At 42.2% G+C, this 22946-nt stretch overlaps 2 protein-coding genes across 8 annotated transcripts in view; one reads left to right on the top strand and one right to left on the bottom strand.

Annotated features, from left to right (window-relative positions):
• The window catches only part of APPL2 (adaptor protein, phosphotyrosine interacting with PH domain and leucine zipper 2), a 53093-nt gene extending 36598 nt beyond the window's left edge, over positions 1 to 16495 (top strand). The window contains exons 12-21 of one of the 2 annotated variants that reach the window (XM_036103228.2): positions 345 to 387; positions 471 to 527; positions 625 to 713; positions 5886 to 6044; positions 6206 to 6258; positions 7860 to 8034; positions 12951 to 12987; positions 13177 to 13317; positions 14121 to 14168; positions 15607 to 16495. In XM_036103228.2, coding sequence (XP_035959121.1) covers positions 345 to 387; positions 471 to 527; positions 625 to 713; positions 5886 to 6044; positions 6206 to 6258; positions 7860 to 8034; positions 12951 to 12987; positions 13177 to 13317; positions 14121 to 14168; positions 15607 to 15633 — 829 coding nt within the window. In that variant the 3' untranslated portion in view covers positions 15634 to 16495. Of the gene's footprint in view, positions 1 to 344; positions 388 to 470; positions 528 to 624; positions 714 to 5885; positions 6045 to 6205; positions 6259 to 7859; positions 8035 to 12950; positions 12988 to 13176; positions 13318 to 14120; positions 14169 to 15392 lie in introns of both variants that reach the window. The other variant, XM_036103217.2, reaches the window with a different exon arrangement.
• Positions 11592 to 22946, bottom strand: part of WASHC4 (WASH complex subunit 4) — a 67738-nt gene continuing 56383 nt past the window's right edge. For 3 of the 6 annotated variants that reach the window (XM_078076504.1, XM_036103203.2, XM_078076508.1), the window contains one exon: positions 20171 to 22439. In XM_078076504.1, the coding sequence (XP_077932630.1) occupies positions 22372 to 22439 (68 nt within the window). In that variant the 3' untranslated portion in view covers positions 20171 to 22371. Of the gene's footprint in view, positions 17846 to 20170; positions 22440 to 22946 lie in introns of those variants that run through there. The other 3 variants (XM_078076507.1, XM_078076505.1, XM_078076506.1) reach the window with 3 other exon arrangements.

Here is a 22946-nt window from a genome sequence, read left to right as displayed (position 1 = left end):
CCTCTCCCCTCCGTGGGAAGGTGTGCGGGGTCTGCTGACTCCTCTGGGCCGGGCTCCTGGTGGCCCCAATCACCTGAGAGGCCAACAGGATGTCCTCAGCCTCAAGCTAGTAGATCTGAGCCCAGCTGCTCACTTTACAGATGAGAAAGCGCAGGCCCAGGGGAAGGAAGTATCTGTCCAGGATCACACAGTGAATGAGCAGTGAGCTGGAATCCCATTTTCTTTCCTTCCTGTCATCCTGCCTTCCCGGCCCTTCCCTTTGGGACCCAGCTGAGTTCAGTGCATGTGGAATAAGCCTCAGTCAGAGGTGTGGGAAGCACTGACTTGGATACACTTTATTTCAGGGGAATAATCCTCCAGGCAGAAAGCAGAAAGGAAAACGAAGAGGTAAAGGTTTCGTTCTTTCACTTCTGTCCTAGTCTAGCGGGTGACTGGGATCCAGCAGATTTGTTAATGTCCTCTCTCCACAGTGGATAAGTGCCATAAACAACATCTCCAGACAGATCTACCTGACTGACAACCCAGAGGTAACTCACCCTGCCTTCCCGGCATCCCCGGCCCTTGCTCAGTCTGAAGGGTGAGCACCCCTCCTGGGACTGAGCCTGTCCTCCGGTGCATTTGTAGGCGGTCGCCATCAAGTTGAATCAGACGGCTCTCCAAGCAGTGACTCCCATTACAAGTTTTGGAAAAAAGCAAGAAAGCTCCTGCCCCAGGTAACTAAAAGACAGCGGAAAAGTGGCGTTGTGTGTACTTAGGAGTTAGGAATTTGACGGGAGTTACTTCGTCCTCACACACCACGTCGGGGTGGAGTTCAGGCTGTCAGGAGCGGTGGGGTATTCGCCCACGGTCACCCCACCTGTGAGGGGCAGAGCTGGAGCCGCGGCTGCGTGACCCTGGCGCCATCCTTGCCTTCCCTGCTGGACCACACAGCCACAGCCCGGGCAGACAGGACCGGCGCCAAGGGTCTCCTGGTCAGGGCTTCTCACATTTTCTGTCAACGTCAACAGAATTCTGGAGCCAAAACAACTTTTTTTAAATAAGAAACAAAATCACCTTTTCTGCATCTGTGTTACTGCCCAGGCCTTACCCGCCCACGTACAGATCCTTCGGCGTGTGCGTTAATTTTTCCTTTTTCACATATATTTTTCATATTTTTACATTTCTCATATTTGTTCCTTTTAGTAACTACACACACTCTTCTGTGACTTATTATTAGCTGTTGAACATTTAGGTGGCCCCCCTTTCCTTTGTTTGCTGTTATCACATATAGTGAACATTTTCACACATCTAGCTTCGCTCTTGTTTTGAATACAGCTCAGGGTTTATTCCAAGAATCTCACCTTTTGTCTTAATGGGAGTTTCCATTTGGTTAACTGATAGAGCGCTGTAGTATTGGTCACGCCGAAGTTACAATTATGACTGTGTGTGGTATCCATGTTTCAGTGGCATGGTAGAAAAAACCCCATTAAATCAGTGTTTCACACATATTATCTCGTGAGTCCAGACAGATGTCATCAGAAAGCTAAGAGTTCAGTTCCTGGGGTCGTGATGCTGTGCGGAGGGGCGCCAGCCCTGGGTGTGTGGGAAGGAGCAGTAGACGAGAAGGTCAGAAAGTGGCTGTGAGTTTGATGTGAATGGATTGGGGGCCCTGCTTAGGTGCTCTGGGCCGTGGAGCAGAACTGCAGGCTGAGGGGGTGGCCCGCCACAGCCGGTGTGGAAAGGACGCACTGGATCTGGGGCGTGGCGGGGCGGTGGACAGGGCAGGGACGCCCGACAGGCTGCTGCTGGAGTAGCTAAGACAGAACGGGAGAAGCTGAGCGCAGGTAATAAAAATGGGCAAGAGGCAACAGGTGACACTTGAGTGCTGGGTCTCACAGTTTACACGGGCAGCATGTTCATGAAGGGCAGCGCTACGGAGGGCGCTGCGAGTGGAAGTGGGAATACGGATCGGGCCAGTGGGCTAGGCCGCGAACCTTGTCGGTGAAGGCGCCGGCCTGCTCTCCGTACAGCTGCGAGCTGGGCACGCTGGAGAACGCTGGCCTCGGAATTCTGAGACCTTCCGATGGCTCTGCCTTCCACACAGCTACCTGGCCTGGCGTGGCTCAGCCCTCTGGGCCTCTCCTTGACTTTGTGACACAAGAAGATGCAAAACTAGGTGACCTCCCCGGTCCCTTTGCAGTTCTAACACTGTCTAGGGTGCCCATGTGTCGTTTAACTAGTGTTAGTAATTAAAGGTATGACTGGTTTTCTAAAAAAACAATTTGTAGCTTAGATTTAATTATTCAGTTACTGATTTTTCTCCCTGTTATAGAATAAGTAAGTCACACAGAAGAATCCTGAAACAACAAAGACCTCTAGCCAGGCAGCTGAATCAACTCAGAGACTGGAAGGGTGACGGATGTGGCTGCCAGACGGCCCAGAGCTGTGGAGGCTGGGGGGGTGGGGGTGGGGGGGCAGTGCTCCTGTCTCTCTCAGGGTCAGCTCATTAAGAATAAAGAAATGTTTTGATGACAGTCAGGGGAAAGAAGCAGAGAAACTGTTCGTGGGAACAAACTGCCACTCACTTCTAAGCAAGTCTCACGGGTGGCCCTGCCCCTGCAGGCAGCGTACCTCCAGTGCTCATTCACTGGTCCAGCTGTTCAGGTATCGGTGTGTGTGTGGAGTGTCTGCTCTGTGCCCCAGGCACTGGGCGAGGTGGTAGAGCTAAGTCTTGTCGGTAAAGACCAGCAGGAGGTAAATAAATACTCAGTTAAAATGGAGAAAAGCGCTCTGGTGTTAAAGACAAAGGTGCGGTCATGGAGAGGCCTGCCCGCGGAGATAATACTTTGACTGGGAAGTGAACAATGAGAAGTAGGCACTCGTGCAAAGAGCCAGATTCATGCACTTCTGGCAGCAGTTCTGGAGGCTAGAAGGCAGGCGAGAGCTTAGTGTGTTTGAAGAACTGAAAGGGGGCCAGTTAACTACAGTGTGGGCACAGGGGGGTCACGGAGCAGGGTGAGGTTGGGGAGGGAGGGAGGCAGAACAGATCATGAAGGAAGTCATGGTCAGGGACCTGGGGAGTTGTCGAAGGGTGCAGAGAGCTAGATGTGCGCGTGTCGGAGAGAGATGATCCGCTTTACGTGATCGAAGGGCAGCTCTGGCTACAGTGGAGGACACGGAACACAGAGCTGGGCAGCAGATACCGAGTCAGGGGCCTGGGGCAGCAGTCCAGGTGACGATGATGGAGTCTTAAACCAGGATCGAGGCAGAGGAGGCGGAACGTAGATGGCTCAGGGACTTGTTTTGGAGGCAGAATCTGTTGGACTTGTGGTATAGTGAGATGTGAGTGGAAGGAAGGGGACAAATCAAATGAGCACAGTCTGGGTTGAGCACCTGGGCAGATGGTGGCACATTGAGAGTTGAAAAGGAGTTGGTAGTGGGTATCAAGAGTCGGTTCACATCTGGACAGAAGATTGAGGGGCCCGCGACACATCCCAGGAAGTGTCAAGTGATCAACGGATGATACACGTCTGGAGCACAGAGGAAATCCCAGGGCTGAGTATATGAGTCGGGAACTCATGGGCACGGACACAGCAGTGGCAGAGATCGAGGGAGTGAGTGTAGAAGGAGAAGACAGGAGCCTCGGACAAAATCCTGAAGAACTCCCACATTTGTCATAGAAGGGAAGGAACCTACAAAAGCCACCAAGAAACATCAAGGAAAAAAGGTGTCAGTAGGAACCAAGAAAGAAGAGTTTTGAGGAGGGGGGCTCAACTCCATGAGCTGCTTTGACGGGGTGTTTGAAGTAGGACAATGCTCACAAAGCGTGTGTCCATCAGGGTTGGTGACATGGAGGTCACAGGTGATGCTCCATCATGTCACTCCTGTGTTCAGAGTCTTCCGTGGCTCCCGATGCTGTAGACTCAAGTGCAGACCTCACCTGATGGGGTCACTGCCCTCCACACGTGGCCGCATCCTGTTGTCAGTGTGTTCTCTTCCCGTAGACTCTCTGGGGAGCCAGAGTTGGGGATGCCCTTTGCTCCCTTTAAGCTTCTGCTCCTACCTTCCTCCAGTGCTCACCACGTACAGGCTCCTGCCCCTCCCTTAGAGACTGGATGAGCGAGCAGGTGGGACTCTGCCCTTCTGGACTGAGGCATTGTGACGTCGGCGAGAGCACTAAGCTGGCAGCGAGGAGACCGCCGCCGGTAGCCTGGCTCACGCGTCTGGGCACCGAGAGCCCTCGGGATTACTCTGTTTCCCTAGAGACCGCTCTTTCCTTTTCCAGTAACGATGGAGGTGAAACAGAGGGGTCTCTCCTTGCAGTGTCTACACACCCATTTTGTATCTCTAGCCACTTCCGGGTCAGTGTGCTCACCTGTCAGCAAGTCGTTTCATACAGAAGATTCAGTTATTGACAGACTCGAGAAAAATGAACAGAGATATCGAAAGCCTTCTTATGCTCCAAATAGTGTAAGAAATCAAAATACTGTGACATTTTGTCCCTCAAAGGAGCTTACCCTGGAGCTGGGGAGAAAAGATCATAAAGGCGTGAAAAGTTGAATGACAACAGCCTGACACTGAGAGAGAGGAAACATGGTGGCACATGACTAATCACCGTGCTGACAGTCCCTTCTGCGTGTGCGCGCACAGAGCAGAGCTCAGGGACTCACAGAGGGTCGGGGCTGGCTTGAAAGGCTTGGAGGCGGAACAGGAATTTGAGCTGGTGTTGGAAGTGGGGGGGGAATTTGGGATGGAGAAGGAAACAAGGGAAAGCGTGGGGTATGAGGGGGTAGCTCCAAGGGAGGGTGCATTACGGGAGGGGGGGGAAGGAGGCTCTCAGGAGAAAGTAAAGCCATGTTGTGAATGCTAGGCCAAGATGTAGTCCCTTGTTCAGTTAACTTTTTTTTTTTTTTAAAGATTTTATTTATTTATTAGAGAGAGAAACAGCATGAGAGGGGATAGGGTCAGAGGGAGAAGCAGGCTCCCCGCTGAGCTGGGAGCCTGATGTGGGACTCGATCCCAGGACTCCGGGATCATGACCTGAGCCGAAGGCAGTTGCTTAACCAACTGAGCCACCCAGGCGCCCTCAGTTAACATTTTTGAGTGCCTTCTATGTACCAAGTAATAAATAGGATTTAGCTGTAGCCCCTGCTCTCAAAAACCTGTCTCACCATGTATCATATGACCTCACTGATATGAGGAATTCTTAATCTCAGGAAACAAACTGAGGGTTGCTGCAGTGGAGGGGGGTGGGAGGGATGGGGTGACTGGGTGATAGACACTGGGGAGGGTATGTGCTATGGTGAGCGCTGTGAATTGTGTAAGACTGTTGAATCACAGATCTGTACCTCTGAAACAGATAATGCAATGTATGTTAAAAAAAAAAAAAGGGGGAAGAATGAAGGGGGGAAATCGGAGGGGGAGACGAACCATGAGAGACGTTGGACTCTGAAAAACAAACTGAGGGTTCTAGAGGGGAGGGGAGTGGGAGGATGGGTTAGCCTGGTGATGGGTATTAAAGAGGGCACGTCCTGCATGGAGCACTGGGTGTTATGCACAAACAATGAATCATGGAACACTACATCAAAAACTAATGATGTAATGTATGGTGATTAACATAACAATAAACCCGTCTCACAGGAAGAAGGACCTAGATCAGCAGATAACATGCTACGTAATAGAACATAATGCAGAATGCTGTGCAGCAGAGCTAACTGGGGGGGAGGGGGGCCCTGAAGGAGTTTAACCAAGGACATGAATGACGTTCTGTGAAGGTTTATTTGTAGAACGAGTTGAAGGACTGACATCTTTGCCCTTGTCCATCCGCATTCAACACGTGTTCATTTGATTATAAAGGTCTAAGGTTAAAGGGGATTTGATTTTCCTCTCCCCCTTTTATACTCCAGCCAGAACCTGAGAAATTTAGAGCTGGAGAATGACAAGATTGTTCCCAAAGCAGCGGCCCGTGTCCCTGACGCCGATGAGCTCATCGCACCTGGAACACCTATCCAGTTCGATATCGTCCTTCCTGCCACAGAATTCCTGGATCAGAACAGAGGGAGCAGGTGCGGGCTAAGGGAGGCTGTCTCTGGGAGAAATGAAAGTAAACCTGGGGTCTCTTGTGTCGGCACGCATCTGCCAAGACTGTTGCTGTTCTTCTAGTTCAAGAGTTAGTGTCCCTTTAGCCGAAAAGGTCTTGACTGTTGGACTCTGGCCGTTCCCCTAGGCGCATCAACCCTTTTGGTGAGACTGAGGACGAGACCTTTCCAGAAGCAGAAGGTGAGTGGCTGGTTTGGTGCGCTCACTCTTTCCCCTCACAGAATGACGAGAGATCATTGAAATGAGACGTGAAGTCATGTTCCAGAGAGCCAGGACTTGGATTGTGAAGCAAAAATTATGACCCACAGATTTGTTGTTCTCTGGGAGCTCCCTAGGGCATGTGCAGTTAAGGCGGGTCTCGGATAAAAACTGCAGGGAAGTAGACAGGTTTTCTGCGGGTGCTGCACTGTTGGCCTCATCCACACCCTTTCTGGAGCTCCTGCGCAGAAGCTGCCGAGCCTAAATCCAGGATCAGATTACTCCAGATCAGATGTGAGGAGGATGAAATGGCCACAACAAAATGCAATCGGGGGGAGTCCTAAATAGGCTATTTCATTTGAGCCAAAGACACACACACAACTCATTCTTGAATTTGAAAAGGACAAGGGTAAATGGTATTTAACTTGTTAAAGTTCAGATATTTGATGCGTGGCACGTGTGCTGACAGTGGAGCTGACGTGACCGGGTGCCCGGCTGGGAGCCGAGGCCGTTGCGGAGCTAGAAGTGCTGGCGAGGCCTCGTTTACACGCTTCATGACTGGAGCCTGAGAATAGCATTAGAATAAATTGCCACTTCCGTAAATGTAAAAGTAGGACTTGAGAGTCGGTACTCCTTGCAGAATTAGGCAGAAGGGGGTTGGGGGGAAGAGAGCACGGAAGGAAGGAGGAAGGAAGCTAACGGGCTCTGCCTCAGACCTGCCCACTTGTCTCTGGCTGACCTTCCGTATAATCCACACCGGAAAGTCTATAAAATATAAAAAACTATCTTCATGCGGGAGTAACTACTTATAATTTTACATCAGTTATATTTTCCTAATCTTTTGTTACTTAAGTTATTTTTAGGGGCAAAGACACTAATAGGGCAAGTGAGGAAAGAGTAGTCATCTTCGTTTAAAATGGTGCATAAGTATTTGTTCTTAAAAAAACCACCTTTAAACCTTCGTGATCTTCCGGTTATGGTCGCTCTTAGTCAGTTTTGTCAGGTTACATGCCTGACATTTATCAGGAAGCCAGTCCTGGTTGTTTACTAGAACCAGGTAAAGTAGTCTGGGATGTGCATTAGCTTACGGGATGCCCTCCAGCCCTTCAGTAACACGATGCGCGTGAACCGAATGAGTCCCAACACCAGGTCTTCTGTTGTTCAGACAGGCTTTCTTCTTTAAGAGGACTTTATCAGTGGGCCAAAGCACTGAATTTTCCGTTGTCTAAGTGGAGAAGCTCGTATTTTCAGAGAAAAGATGCGTGTAGTGCCGCCTACGTCAGTCACCTAGAGTTTTCGCGCTAGAAGGGCGTTCATCTTGGCACTGATGTCTCATTGTGCAGACGCACAGAAAGAGGTGCTTTTCTAGTCTAATGAAGTCGTTCCAACGAGACAAAACGTGGACAGGAGGAGACTCGGGGCTTTGGCAGTGTGGGTTTGTTCACGCACAGCGTTGAGCAGTTGGCTGGAAAGCACCCTAGGAGGAGGTCTTCAGCCGGTTCTCTGACCCGCCCCTGACTGGTGGGTGGACCAGCAGCCGCAGGAAGTGAGTGTGATCCTGAGCAGAAAATGCTGTCTTGCAGATTCCCTTTTGCAACAGATGTTTATAGTTCGGTTTCTGGGATCGATGGCAGTTAAAACAGACAACACTACCGAAGTGATTTATGAAGCAATGAGACAAGTGTTGGCTGCTCGGGCTATTCACAACATCTTCCGCACGACGGAATCCCACCTACTGGTCACCAGCCAGACTCTGAGGTATGTTGTTTCATTTCAGACTTTCTTACAGCTTATCAGATTGCCCATGTAAGGCACATTTACTTATCTAGAACATTCATACTAGAATATTTGTTTGATCGGAGTAAGAGGAGATGCTACTCTCGTTTCTGCCCTATTCCTTTTTACATTTTGATTTTATAAGACAAATTGGGTAGAAGGTGCTCCCCTCAGTAACTGATACCTTCAGAAATTTAGTGGTGAGTGAATCCTACTGCTCATAAAGATGCCATCACTCAGGAGTTGCTCCGTATATCTCAGAGCTTGAAAAAGAAAAGGTTTTCTCATTTCTGAATATACTATTTATAAAAAGTAACAGTGAAAACAGAACATGAACCTACCCAAGATGACAAGACCACCACTAGTAAAATCTGATTAATATTTGTTGGGGTGAAACTAAAGACACCAAGTGATGTTACCGACATGACTTGGGGTTTCAGGTGGTAAGATCGATACGAGAAAGGGCAGAGGGTCCGCATCGGCTTCGTAAGAGCCGCACCATCCAGGACTGCACCCACGTGCAGCACTTGAAACAGAACTGAAGTCTGAATTGAAATGTTTTAAATGTAAAAAACAACAAATTTCTAAGATCTCATACTAACCCCCCAAAAAGAATGCAAACTATCTCACGAACTTTTATGTTAATAACATGTCTAGCTGGTAATATTTTAGATCTTAATAGATTAAATAAAGTATGTTATTTCACCCGTTTCACTCTTTGATGTGGCTGCTAGAAAATTTTAAATTATGTACGAAGCTTACATTTTATTTCTCTGAGCTGACAGCACTGCTTTAGAGCCAGAATGTCCAGGTTTATTGCCGGCTTTGGCGTTCGTGAGTTGTATGACCTGGGCAAGTCTGAACTTCCGTGCATTGGTTTCTTCAGCTATAAGATGAAAGTAACCATATCCATACCTCATAGTGTTGTCATGAGGAATAAATGAGTTAATACAAAATATTTACGACCACAACTGACATTATAGAAAGTGCTCAGTAAATGTTAGCTTCAAAAAAGTGGGACTTTTTTAAAAATCAGAATATAGTTTCTTTCATTCATTAAAATCAGTCCTTTTCATTTATTATAAACATTATACTAAGTTTCTTACAAATAAAACCTTGTATTTAAAGCTTTTCTACAAGTATGTCCTGCACCTTTTATGGGCATTGGCTCACTGTTCTTAAAATCTCCACCAGAAAGATCAGAGTAAATGTAAAAGCATTGTGAAAAAAGATAGTACATCAAAGAACACTGTCAAAGCACAAGGACAGTCCACAGAATGGGAGAAAATATTTGCAAATCATATATTTAATAGAGGTATATGTTCAGAACATAAAAGAACTTTTTTTTATTTTTTTTATTTTTTTATTTTTTATTTTTTTAAAGATTTCATTTATTTATTTGAGAGAGAGAGAATGAGAGACAGAGAGCATGAGAGGGAGGAGGGTCAGAGGGAGGAGCAGACTCCCTGCTGAGCAGGGAGCCCGATGCGGGACTCGATCCCGGGACTCCAGGATCATGACCTGAGCCGAAGGCAGCCGCTTAACCAACTGAGCCACCCAGGCGCCCAAAAGAACTTTTTTTTAAAGATTTTATTTATTTATTAGAGAGATAGCGAGAGAGGGAACACAAGCAGGGGGAGTGGGAGAGGGAGAAGCGGGCTTCCTGCAGAGCAGGGAGCGCGATGTGGGGCTCGATCCCAGGACCCCGGGATCATGACCTGAGCCAAAGGCAGACGCTTAACGACTGAGCCACCCAGGTGCCCCATAAAGAACTCTTATAAAAATCAACAAAAAGACCAAAAAACAAAAAATGGACAAAGGACCTGAGTAGACATTTCTCCAGAGGAGATCTACAAATGGCCAACAAGCACATAAAACGATGCTCAATGTCATTAGTTATTAGGGACATGCAAATCAGGTCCACAATGAGATACCACTTCATACTCACTAGGATGGCTGTAATTTTTTTAAAAAAGGAAAATAACAGGTGTTAGTAAGGATGTGAAAAAATTGGAATCCGTTGTTGGTGGGAATCGTTAAAACAGTCCGGCCACTGTGGGAAATAGTCTTGCAGTTCCTCCACGAGTTAAACCTAGAATTCCACTTCTGGTAGATACCCAAAAGAATTGAGAACAGGTGTTCAGATAAAAATGTATACACAGGGGCGCCTGGGTGGCTCAGTCGTTAAGCGTCTGCCTTCGGCTCAGGTCATGATCCCAGGGTCCTGGGATCGAGCCCCGCATCAGGCTCCCTGCTCCGCGGGAAGCCTGCTTCTCTCTCTCCCACTCCCCCTGCTTGTGTTCCCTCTCTCGCTGTGTCTCTCTCTGTCAAATAAATAAATAAAATCTAAAAAAAAAAAAAAAAAAAAAAAAAATGTATACACACATGTTCGTAATTCACAATAGCCAAAAAGTGGAAACAGTCCAGATGTCTGTCAACAAACTGATACACAAAATGTGGTATTTTACACATAGTGAGTGGAATACGAATCAGCCTTGAAGAGGAATGAAGTCCTGACATGTGCACAACCTCGCTGAACCCTGAAAACATTCTGCTAAGTGAAAGAAGCCAGACACGAGTGTCAGCCGTTTTGTATGAGCATTTACATGAAAGGTCCAGGGTAGGCAAATCCACAGAGAGCAGGTTAGTGGTTGCCGAAGCTGAGAGGAGAAGGACTGGAGAGGGACTGCTTAATGGGTGTGGAGCTGCCTTGTGAGGTGATGAAGATGGTTTAGGAACCCGAGAGCAGTAATGGTTGTACAACGTGGTAAATGTACGAAATGTCGACAGTGCTCGGTTTTATGTCAGGTATATTTTACCACGGTGTACACACACATATCCCTGAACTGGAATTCATGTTTTGAGACAATTTAGAAGTCCCACAGAAAATCAGATATAAAGAGGCAAATCCATGTTACCTGATTTAGATAGCAATCTCTTAAGTACTCAGAAAATGTGTTTTAAGTTTCTATTTATGAAAAAATTTTACAAAATACTTAAGGGAACTTAACCCAACTTGAGGGAAATTGTTTATGATGTGTATTTTTTATTTTTTTTATTATGTTCAGGTAGCCAGCATATAGTACATTAGTTTTTGCTGTAGTGTTCAACGATTCATTCGTTGCATATAACACCCAGTGCTCACCACCACACGTGCCCTCCTTAATGCCCATCACCCAGTCACCCCATCCCCTACCCCCCTCCCTTCTGTGACCCTCAGTTTGTTTCCCGGAGTCGAGAGTCTCTCGTGGTCTGTCTCCCTCTCTGATTTCTTCCTATTCATTTTTCCCTCCCTTCCCCTGTGGTCTTCCACGCTATTCCTTATGTTCCACTATGAATGAAACCATATGATAACTGACTTTCTCTGCTTGACTTAGTTCACTTAGCATAATCCCCTCCAGTTCCATCTACGTCGATGCAAATTTGCCTGATAAATGCAAATTCATCCTTTCTGATGGCTGAGTAATACATTGTATATATGAACGACATCTTCTTTATATGATGTATATTTTTTAAATCTTTAAATTCATAGTCATTAATAGGGACATAAAAAAATAACATTTATTTAGCTTTATAGATTACTAAAAATTCCATACACATTTTCTCCTTGTCTTTACCACCTCTTTCAAGTGGGGGTTCTTATCCCCATTTTACAGATGAAACAGTTGAGAGAAGTCAGGGTGACCTGTACAAGATCACAGCTGAACAGCCAGGTTAGAGCCCTCTGATTATAAACCCCATGTTTTCATAAGTAGAACTGTAGGTATTTCAGACTGTAACCAGTGGGGGAGATAACCGCTTTACTGAGCTGTAACTTACCTACCATACAATTCACCTATTCAAAGTGTTTTTAGTATATTCAGAACTGTGCAGCCATCACCACATCGAACATCTTCATCATCCCCAAAGAAAACCCATACCCATTAGCACTCATTCCCTTTACCTTGAAACCCCCCAGCCTTAGGCAGCCATTAGCCACTAATCTTCTATGTCTATAGATTTGCCTGTTTGGAACATTTCATATAAATGGAATAACCTTTTTTTTAACACACAGAATACATTTTTTTGCTTTTACACACAGAATTTATAGCATATCAATACATAGATAATACCACGTTTAGAAAACAGAAATTTATATGTCTATATGATAGCAATAGATTCTGTAATGCAGTGTTTTTTCCCAGATACATCAACCTGATTATCAGATGCTCCAAATGCCATTCAAGATACATCTAGAACACCTCCATAAATAGTACTCCCCCACACTCAAACTGACAGAATAGTTTTGTTAAAATCTGTTCACTACTCTCTCACACCCCATATTTAAAAAAAGGGAGGGGGGATGTATCTGAAACACTTCAAAAGAAAACCCGTATCAGTAAATGTCTGTTGAGAAGCAGGCTGTCCAGAATATGATCCATGCATATTCTTTGTCAGCACCGTGGGGAATTATAATGCTGCCTTTCTGGATAAGCACTGAAATGTGGAATTCTCGGGATGCCTGGGTGGCTCAGTCGTTAAGCGTCTGCCTTCGGCTCAGGTCATGATCCCAGAGTCCTGGGATCGAGCCCCGCATCAGGCTCCCTGCTCTGCGGGAGTCTGCTTCTCCCTCTCCCACTCCCCCTGCTTGTGCTCAGGCTCGCTCTGATAAATTTTTTAAAAATGTGAAATTCTCCATAATCTCCTTTCATGAAGATACACACTGAGCTCTAACTACACAGGTTCAACAGAGGCAGGAACCATGGCACGTCCACCCTTTGGATAGTCCCACGGAGTCGTCACCTTGCCCTCAGCCAGGCCTTCTGTTTTGTGTGATTTCATTCTGAACTTCTGCGGATGCTTCTAAGAATTTAAGTTTATCCAGCATGTGTGATATAATGAATCTCTTAAAATTTCAGGTTGATAGATCCTCAGACTCAAGTAACAAGGGCCAATGTAAGTACCTGCATGCACACTGACTTTAGTAGTTATTCCTTAATTCAAAGTAGGCACTTCACCGATTTTGCCAAATTTAATGCCTGTCTTCTAATAGTGCACTTTTCCCATGATGTTTTCCATGGAGAATGACTTGTCTGATTTTGAATAACAGTTGTGTGATACTCAGTCTGTTCCTGTTATTTCCAGTTTGAACTCACCAGCATCACCCAGTTTGCTGCTCATCAAGAGAACAAGAGACTGGTTGGCTTCGTGGTCCGCACACCAGAATCCACAGGTGGAGAGGCTCTGAGCACATACGTTTTTGAAAGCAACTCAGAAGGCGAAAAGGTCTTATTTTTTTCATCTTAAGATTCCATAACCTCTCTGTCCAAACAGATACTTAAAGGGGTTTTTGCACCATCCCCTGGATATTTAGTTGACTATTCTTTGTTTCCCCATTGAGGAGTTTAGAGAATACCTCTAGGAAGGCCCCACTGAAAGAAAACCAACTGGAATACAGTTTCTCTGTGGAAAATGCATGTCATCCTAAACAGAGTGATGAATAATGTTAATGGTGGGATACAGTTGTTTAGAAGAGGTATCAGGAAATGTTAAAAAAAAAAAAAAAAAAAAGGCAAGTGCCTTCAAGTTTGTTCTTTTTTAAAAAATTAAAGCAAAAGTTACAATGGAGAAAATCTAGTCTCAGAGCAAACCAAGGAAGCAGACATCAGGAAACTCTTCTCATTTAGTATGAAAAATTTGTGACTGTATTTGCTACCTAGTATTAATCAAAATTAATCAACTCTTCTTTCAGCAAACACCTGTTTGCCACTGTGTGCATGAACATGTGGTAGCTGAGTGTGATTTAGAGAGAAAGGAATAAAGTATTCCGTTAAGAATTTTAAGGACTGGAATAACTTCAATTGCTACTGAACCTGGACATTTTTGTTATGCACAAATTGGCAACAGGAGACCAAGACAGGTGGGCGCTAATGTTCAGAGCCCCATGTGATGAATCTCCTACAGCTAGGTCCCCTGCCCCCACACTGACGTGGGCAGTGACCTCACTGTACTTCCATAGTCACATTTTCCCCCCTAAAGTTCTTTATCCTTTTCTACCTTTGCCAAACACTACTTTTCTTGTCTTGCAGATATGTTATGCTATTAATTTGGGAAAAGAAATCATTGAAGTTCAGAAGGTAAGGTGCATTTTAGTGCTGGTTTTAACAACTGCTCCAAATCTCTATATATACTAAGCTTTCTCTCAAAAAGAGCAAAGATGTTCACTAAGCAGTGTGGCCAAATTTGAGATTTCCTTTTAAGCATTCTAACCACCAGACTTGCTAGGTCCATGAGCACTGGTAACACCTGTGGAGTTCTTCGTAAATTTCACTGCTACAGTCCTGCTTTCTGTTATCAATTTTTTGCTTGCTATTGTTGTCTAGATATTCTTTCTTTCAAATTGAGGTGGTAGAAACTTTAAGTACCTACTATGTGCTCAAAGGCCTTGCTGCTCAGAGCAGTCACAGACAGACCTCACCTGGAAATGTACTAGGCGTGAAGATTCCCATTCCTCCCAGTCTGTCATTCACCCAACAAATTTTTGAGAGCCAAGTTTGGACAAAAAAAACCTTGGAATTACAGCAGTGAGCAAGAGAGATCTGGTTGCTGCCTCAGGAGTCTTCTAGTTCAGCATTGTCCAGTAGAACTTCAATAATGGAAATGACCTCTATCTGCACTGTTTAATATGCAGATTGAATGTAGCTAATGTGACTGAGGAACAGGATTTTTAAATTTTAATTTAAGCAGTAACATACAGCTAGTGAGTACCATATGAGCAGTTCCAGTCTGTTGGGGGAAAGTAGGAAGGCCAAGGACCAAGACCAAAATACATGAAAGAGTAGCAAGCAGCGCAAGTGAGTATTTTATGGTTATAGATCAGGGGTTGACAAACTTTCTGTAAAGGGAAAGACAGTAAACCTTTTAAGCTTACATCTGTTGCAACGACTTAACTCAGTGACTATAAAACAAAAGCAGCCATATACAGTATATAAATGAATGGCTGTGTTCCAATAAAACTTATAAAAACAAGCAGTGAGCCCAGATGACCAAGAGAGAAAGGAGTTAAAGACCTAGAAGACAAAGGTATTGTAAAGGAAGTTCCTCTCTGGACTCTTTCTGGGAAGACAGTTGTTATGATTTGTGTGAACAGTATTTTGGCTGAGACCAAAACCTTGCTCTAGATTCTAGCAGTAATGCAATTGAGTTTTTTCGGAGAAGCAAGGAGACTCATCTGAAGGCACATACAGATAACAGAAGGAGTGAGACTAGATTACAGAACATCATGAATGCCAAGCCCAAAGGGGTTCTTAAGTGCATTTTAAGCGTTTTCTTTTCTCCTTCTTAAACTCCCCTAACTTCAGGATCCAGAAGCATTGGCTCAGTTAATGCTGTCCATACCACTAACCAATGATGGAAAATATGTACTGTTAAACGATCAACCAGATGACAATGATGGAAGTCCAAGTGAAAATAGAGGCGCAGAATCTGAAGCATAACTCTCTTGGGCCTTTGGGGGAAGAGCACCCAGGAAGGAGAGCTACCTCCTTAAGGGTTTTCAACTTCTCTGATATACAGGCCCATGACCTGGTTTCAGAATGCTGACAATCGCTTGTGGAATGTCCTCTGGATGCCTTGATACTGAGAGATGGGAGGGAAACAGTAAGAAATGGTTGACAACATTCCTACCCATCTACAAAATGTTATTTTAGGTGCTTTGTGGTAAGTCTTTTTCTTAGATTGTATTGTTCAGCGCTCAGAATGAAAGTTGAAGAAAAGCATTGTTCACTTTATTCAAATGTCATCTCTTCTGTTTCCAATATCCTTTTTTAAAAACGGTAAAAACCTAGATTTATAATTTGATAAACACTAAATATTTCCTATTAATATAATCTATTTTTGTATTTTACTTAATGAGCTTTAAGTGCCTGTCACTCTGAAAATTGTGTATTTATAATCAAGCTTGTCTCACAATTGGACTTAATAGCATTAATTTGTGCAGTTAGGTGACAAGCCCTGCTTTGAGGCCTGAGCACTAGCAAAAATGCAGTTTTGATCATTTTTCCAGACATATAATAAAAAGACTAGCAGATGAGTACCAACAAAAGATGTTCAATTTTACATTGGAACCTTAATGAACCAGCATTCAGAAGTTTATGGTCCTTTAGATATTTTTAGTGGTGGATCACCATGGACAGGGTGAAGCTCTACCAATTCCTGATTCTTCTGAGCCAGACCCTCCTTAAGGAATGGACCAGTTAATTTTAAAACTCACTTGAAGCACAGCTGGTTGTGGGGCTTGGTACAAAGTTCCTATTTCCACCCCTACCTATTAAAATAAGTATAATGATCTTGAATTGGCACAGTGTGTGTAATTATAACCAAGTTCAACAGAATATCATTGTCTTTGTAATAAATTAACCTAGCAATAAATGCTAGCAAATAAAAACTATCATTTTGTTTCTTTCTTTTGCTTTTTATGGTTATTTTCTAGAACATCCTTGGAAGAAAACTAAAGTCAGTTCTATAGCTTCAATGTTAATTTCCAAAAAATTAGGGCATAATGAAATCACAGCAGAGAGGGATGTACCATCAAATACTTCTACTCAACATAGATGGAATAATGTGATCTCAGTGCCAAGTTGTTAAAAGGTATTGCTTTTAAAATGGTGGATTAATAGAACAATTTCTGTAATCCAGAATTGTTACAGGGTCATCAGGAATCCACTTCCAGAGCGTGTGTACCATTAGAGACAAAGTGAACTGATCTAAGCCAGCAGGAGATATACCATGGAATTATTAGTTCGGTGTTAACGAATGCCTTACAAAAGTTGTATATCGTAACCACATTAAATCAGAAAGTTCTCTGATAGGTGGCAAGAGCCACAATCCCCTGAATTTTTTTCTTGCTTAGCACTGTTCAGGGTGGGAGAGAAGAATCTAGTCATGAACAATATTGTTAGAAACTAATAAAACTTTAAAAAAAATTGTGGCTTAGTTAAGCCACAAAGCATGCAAATCATAAGAAAAAAAAAGACTGAAATCCAGTACATTAAAACGAACATCAAAAAACCATAGAGGGGGGAAAAAAAACACACCACAGAGAATGAAAACACAAAATTAACTGAGCATATTAAGCAAGCAGATGACCAACAAAAAATCAGTACCCAGAATATATAAAATACATTAAAAACAGAAAAAGTCATAAAGGCATTTCATAGAATAAAAAATAAAAAGGGTTTTGAAATGGAAATATGTTCAATTTCCTGTAATAATCAAGGAAATGCAAAGTAAAACCACTGCGATACTACATATTCACCAGACGGTAGAAATGTGGCTGTTGGTGGGGATGGAGTGATGGGGAGCCTCCTCCACTGCTGAGGTGGGAGAAGCCTGGCATTGTATCCATTGCTCTTGTACTCGGCCCTGCTACGTAGCAGATTCACTTGTGGGTACAAGCGTGGAAAAACTCTTAACACATATACCCAGAGACATGTACAGTAACAGTTCCAGTAGCCCTGTTCACAGTATCCCAAATCTGGAAATGACCCACATGTCATTAACTGAATACTAGAGAAGTAAAACTAAATGAACTATAACTATAATGCATCAACACGGATGGATTTCAGAAACAATACCGCAAGTCTTATAAGCTACATAGTAAGAATCCATTTATATTAGCTGTAAAAAACAAACCAACAACCACCATGTTATTTAGAAAAATACAGATAGGTTATGACACTAGAGAAAAGCAAGGAATAGTTACCACCAAAATTCTGCATTGTGGTTTCCTCTGGATGGAAAAGGGAGCCGAGATCTGAGGAGGAACAATGGGAGCATCTGAGGCGGGAGCAACAGGTTTTGAACCTACATGGTGGCTACTAAAGTGTTCTGTTTTTATTCTCCATATATTATATACTCTTTTGCATATGTTATATATTTTTAAATAATTTTAAAATTTAGAAACAGTAGATAACTTGCCCTTTCTTCAAATTTACCAAATGAACGCACTATGAAAAATTAACAAGTGTCATGTAAATGAAAGGTGGGAGGGTGGAAAAATGGGACCCTTTTTCTTAGCCAGCTATTCGCACCAATTTTCATTTCCCGGCATTGCGTCTGGTTGGTTAGCCACCTGTCAGACTACCTTTTTTAAGAAGTGCAAGACTTCCCTTCCATTGGCTACACTTAGCTGGCCATTTAAAAAGGAATAGTTTTTATGAGACCCACTCAGAGTCACATACTGTTTATCCTCGAACTTTTCCACCTAAAAGAGTAAAAGTAAAAATACTAAAGCTAACAGCTGTATGCCAAGTGCACTTCTGCCTATGAATAATCATAATAGCTAGCTAGTATTTATAGTAGTTACTGTTTCCTAACCTATAAAGTGCTTTACACAAATTAACTCAATCCTCAATCTGTGAGTTCTATACTATTAGGTCGTTTTATGCCCGAGAAAATGAAGCACAGAGAGGCTAAGAACCTGCTGGTAGGCACCAAATCAGGATTCGAACCAGTCTGGCTCCAAAGTCTATGCTTCTTACTGCTCTGTGACAAACCAGAGACCGCAATTAGCAAACACTTTTCTCATCAGTACTTAGTACGTAAACCTTTGAAGATTATTCTGATATTCAGTAATTGTATCAATTTAAAGTTAGCATCTCTAATGCCTTGTTAACCTTTTTGTGCCAATTCTGAAATGATTAAATACTATAAAGTCAATATAGATAGGTTTCTAGATATAAAAATGTTAACTTTCCCCCTCACTTTAATGATGAGGCATTACTAAAGAATGTTTCACTACACAAAGACCTTACATACACTAGATAATGTATAGCCTTTAAAGATGATCCCAGAATTATGACATCAGATCTACACTGATCAGAAGATAAATTTCAACTCCTTTGCTGAGTGTGACTCCACTAATGGGAACAACTGGACTGTCAGGTAAACTGGGTTTTATAGTAAAGAGAGGCAAACAGAGTATCCATATATTTGCCCAAATTGACTTTGTATACACTATACATAAGAACTTTTTTGTATAAATTAAGCACTAACTTTGCCATCACCTTCTCTGAGTTCACTGCCTGATGTTCATTTAATCTCTAGAGATGTGCACTTATTCTGGATCCTTTTTTTTTTTTAAATCTGAAATCTCTAATAACCTGTTAAAGTCTTCCTAACATCTAAAAACTTGAAATTGTAGGGTTAAAACTTTCTTAAAAGGAATACCATCAGTATGAAACTTCAAACTTTAGCTGGAAAAAAAAATAAAATTATTAAAATTAGTTAAAATCTATTTTTTTACATTTAGCCATCAAAAAGTAACAGGATGATGTATGTGATGGTATTATCCCACCTTTCCCCCAATCTTACAAATTTACTACCTCAGAAGAGCAAAGGAGCAGCAACCAGACTTTACCAAGAACAATTTCTCCAGGGTAGTACAGCTGATCCTTGAACAACACGGAGGTGAGGGGCACCAAGCCCTCATGCAATCAAGTACCTGTATGTAACTTTTGACTCCCCAAAAACTTAACTAAGAGCCTACTGTTGACTGGAAGCCTTACAATGAACACATTATATATGTTATTTGTATTATATACTATGTTCTCACAATAAAGCTAGAGAAAAATGCTATTAAAATCATAAGGAAGAGAATATACATTTATCATACTATACTGTATTTATTTTTGAAAATTGCATGTACGTGGACCCACACAGTTTAAACCCATACTGTTCAAGGGTCAACTGTATTTAAAAGGCTCTCATGTATTATTACCATTTCAGTTCAACTCATGTTTGTAAATGGCAATAGTTTTTCTAACATTAAACACTGTAAACCGAGGATCCCTTCCCAGGATTAGGATTCAAAATAAAAATTCATGTGGGTTCTTTTTATCTGAAAATAGCAAGCAATGGAAAGATCAAGAATGTACAAAGGAAAGTACGAGTTCTTCACCTGGGATATATAGAGAGGAACCAATATCAATTTTATACTTGAAATTTCTGCCTATGTGCATGCAAGGATTTTTTTTAAAGATAGATTCCCTATATTTTATTAGAGGGAACTCCAAAAAGGTTAATGTTAAGAAGTACTGGTTTAAGACATTCAATTTTGAACATAAACATCCAGGGGAAGTAAATTTTTGAAATTGTATTTATTAATGTTTTATTATACATATATTTTCTTAGAATTGGGGGAGCCCCATTCAAGTGAAGTAATAAACTTGCCATCCTTTACAAAACTTAATTAGAACTGACAAAGTTATGGTTAGTCCTTAATTCCTGAGAATTTGAACATTATTGAATTTTTTTGTGAATTTACAACAAATGCTCACACTAATTTTAAATTACAGTATGTCTGAAAACAATATTTAACAATAATATGTTAGCAAAGAAAACCATCATCTAAATGTGTGTATTAAATGGTGTGAAACACTCAAGCCCTACTGCTCTGCACTTCAATACCATTTAAGTATGCTTAATCTTTTCAGAGATTTTATTTCAAATATGTGTAACTTATCCAGACTGCAGTGACATTATTTTGAACTAATGGCAAAATAATAATCTATCACTCTCTTCTCAATGTATATATCCATGGAGTCAGCATATGAACTCTACATAGTATTCACAAAATCGATAATAACTGATATGTGGGGATAATGAACAGAGACACTGGATTCTCTTCCAATGACAATTTCTATCCATATTAAAGGAGATTGTTTTAGGGAAGTCAGAGGAAAAAACAGAACAATATTGTTGCTATGAAATGGTGACGAATTTGATGCAATCAAAGCAAAATCATTAATATAACATAATAATGAAAATATAAATTACTAATTATGCAGCATGCTTTAGGGCCATTTCTACAGTTAGTATGAATTACAAATATTAAATGCCTTTAATCCATCCATTGTACAGAATTCTGTAAGTCATGTTTACATAATAAACAAAAACCATTTTCTACCTATTCTGTTTCTTCTGACTGAACAGTGAAGTGTTTATCTTGGGCTGGGAAAGTTACCCTGCCAGTAACCAATGAATATAGACAGGGCATTGTACACCTGTTCCAAAAGCTGGAAGTCAAACAACGTTAGAATTCCTTGCAGGATATACCCAAAGAAATGCTTAATAGGCAAGTGCAATGGAAAAATCAAGTATTTTCCAAATGATGTATTATTACGTGTACAGTTTTAAACTTTGTTTTCTTTGTAAAAGTATCACTGTATCATTAAAAGATTATATATAGGTCATGATTAACCATTTAATTATTAACTGACATAATCTTTACAAAAATAAAGCTAGTAGCCTGCCAGGAACTAAATTTACTCAAAATCTTACTGTACTTTTTAAATCAGTAAATGATTTAAGTTATTAGAACTTTATTGTCACAGTGGTAATTTTTAAAAAGCCTGCACAGTGCTTAATCTGATGTCTTAGATTATACTTGGTTTAAAGAAAAAGTCTGCCCAAACTATCACCAAGATTTCAATTCAACCTAATGTAGAAGAAACCTGAGTTTGGATGTGAAAATAAAAATCCATATAATTTTCTCTGATATCATACGTAGTGCCTTCAACCAAAAGTGAAGCTTCAAGCAGGACTCTTATGGCTTTTTCTGAATTTTCTTTCATCTTGAGTATTAAGTAAATCTTAAAGCAGTTGTTGGAGGTTACATGTTTTCAAAGCAATGTAAACTAGTTATAAAATGTCTTAGCAAAGACATTAACAGCTCTCGTGAGTCACATGAAAGTAACAGTGAATCAGCTTTACACTGTACATTAAAGGTACGTAACATACTTGTGCCTCACCTCTACTATCAAAACCATCTTTACATATTCCTGTTATTAAGAATATTGATATGTATGCTTCATCAATTTCAGGTTTCATTCATTTTGTTTAAACATGTATTTGCTGGCTGTCCATAGCATATGCCCTGAATTTCCAATGACTGAGACAAAAATGGATCCAAGACCTATGCAAATACAAATGAAAAACCCTCACGCAGGTTACAAGAGCTCTGAGGCAGCAGTTTAGGAATCCGGAGTGGCCCTTCCACGGCTTCACTTCACATGACTCTCCACAGGCACATCTGCTAGCCTAAAGTCCAGGCAAAAATCCAATTTAAAACCTCATTCTCAACCTTTGAAAAGTAGATAGAGCCTTTGGAAGAAGAATAGACTTAACTTTAGAGCACTGCTTTACAGAGTTGCAACATCCACCGATTACCAGAGATGTGGCCCAGGACACACTTCATCATTAGCTCATTAACCTCATTTCACCAGCAACAGTCCTGACACAATCCTGATTATCTCAGAGGGGCAACACATACCATCAATATCATTTGACCACAGGATCTGCAGACACAGTGCTGTCGGACAGGTCTCCATTGCTTGTTTTTGTCTCTTCTGGAAGCATGGATGAAAATAACAATGGACAGATATATGTTCATTTTTTAAAAATGAGTTAAGTAAAAATTGAGAAGGACTGAATTACTAAATTTCAAATTAAGAAAATGGGCTTCTACCAAATAGTTCCCTAACAGTAGTTCCCTAAAGTATACTGAGTGTATTTACCTTAATTTTTTAGAAATCTAAGCTGACGGGGCGCCTGGGTGGCTCAGTCATTAAGCGTCTGCCTTCGGCTCAGGTTATGATCCCAGGGTCCTGGGATCGAGCCCTGCATCCGGCTCCCTGCTCAGCAGGAAGCCTGCTTCTCCCTCTCCCACTCCCCCCCTGCTTGTGTTCCCTCTCTCGCTGTGTCTGTCAAATAAATAAATAAAATCTTTAAAAAAAAAAAAAAAGAAATCTAAGCTAACTATTGCAAATGTAATGTTCTGGCCAGTACTTACTAGGGGTGTCGAATTGTGAGAAATGAGAACTGCATCTGGGGGGAAGGGGGGAGTCTCGCTGGCA

Source organism: Halichoerus grypus, chromosome 6 (genome assembly GCF_964656455.1).
Source record: "Halichoerus grypus chromosome 6, mHalGry1.hap1.1, whole genome shotgun sequence".
Classification (NCBI taxonomy): Eukaryota; Metazoa; Chordata; class Mammalia; order Carnivora; family Phocidae; genus Halichoerus; species Halichoerus grypus.
This window is presented reverse-complemented; position numbering and strand designations above follow the sequence as displayed.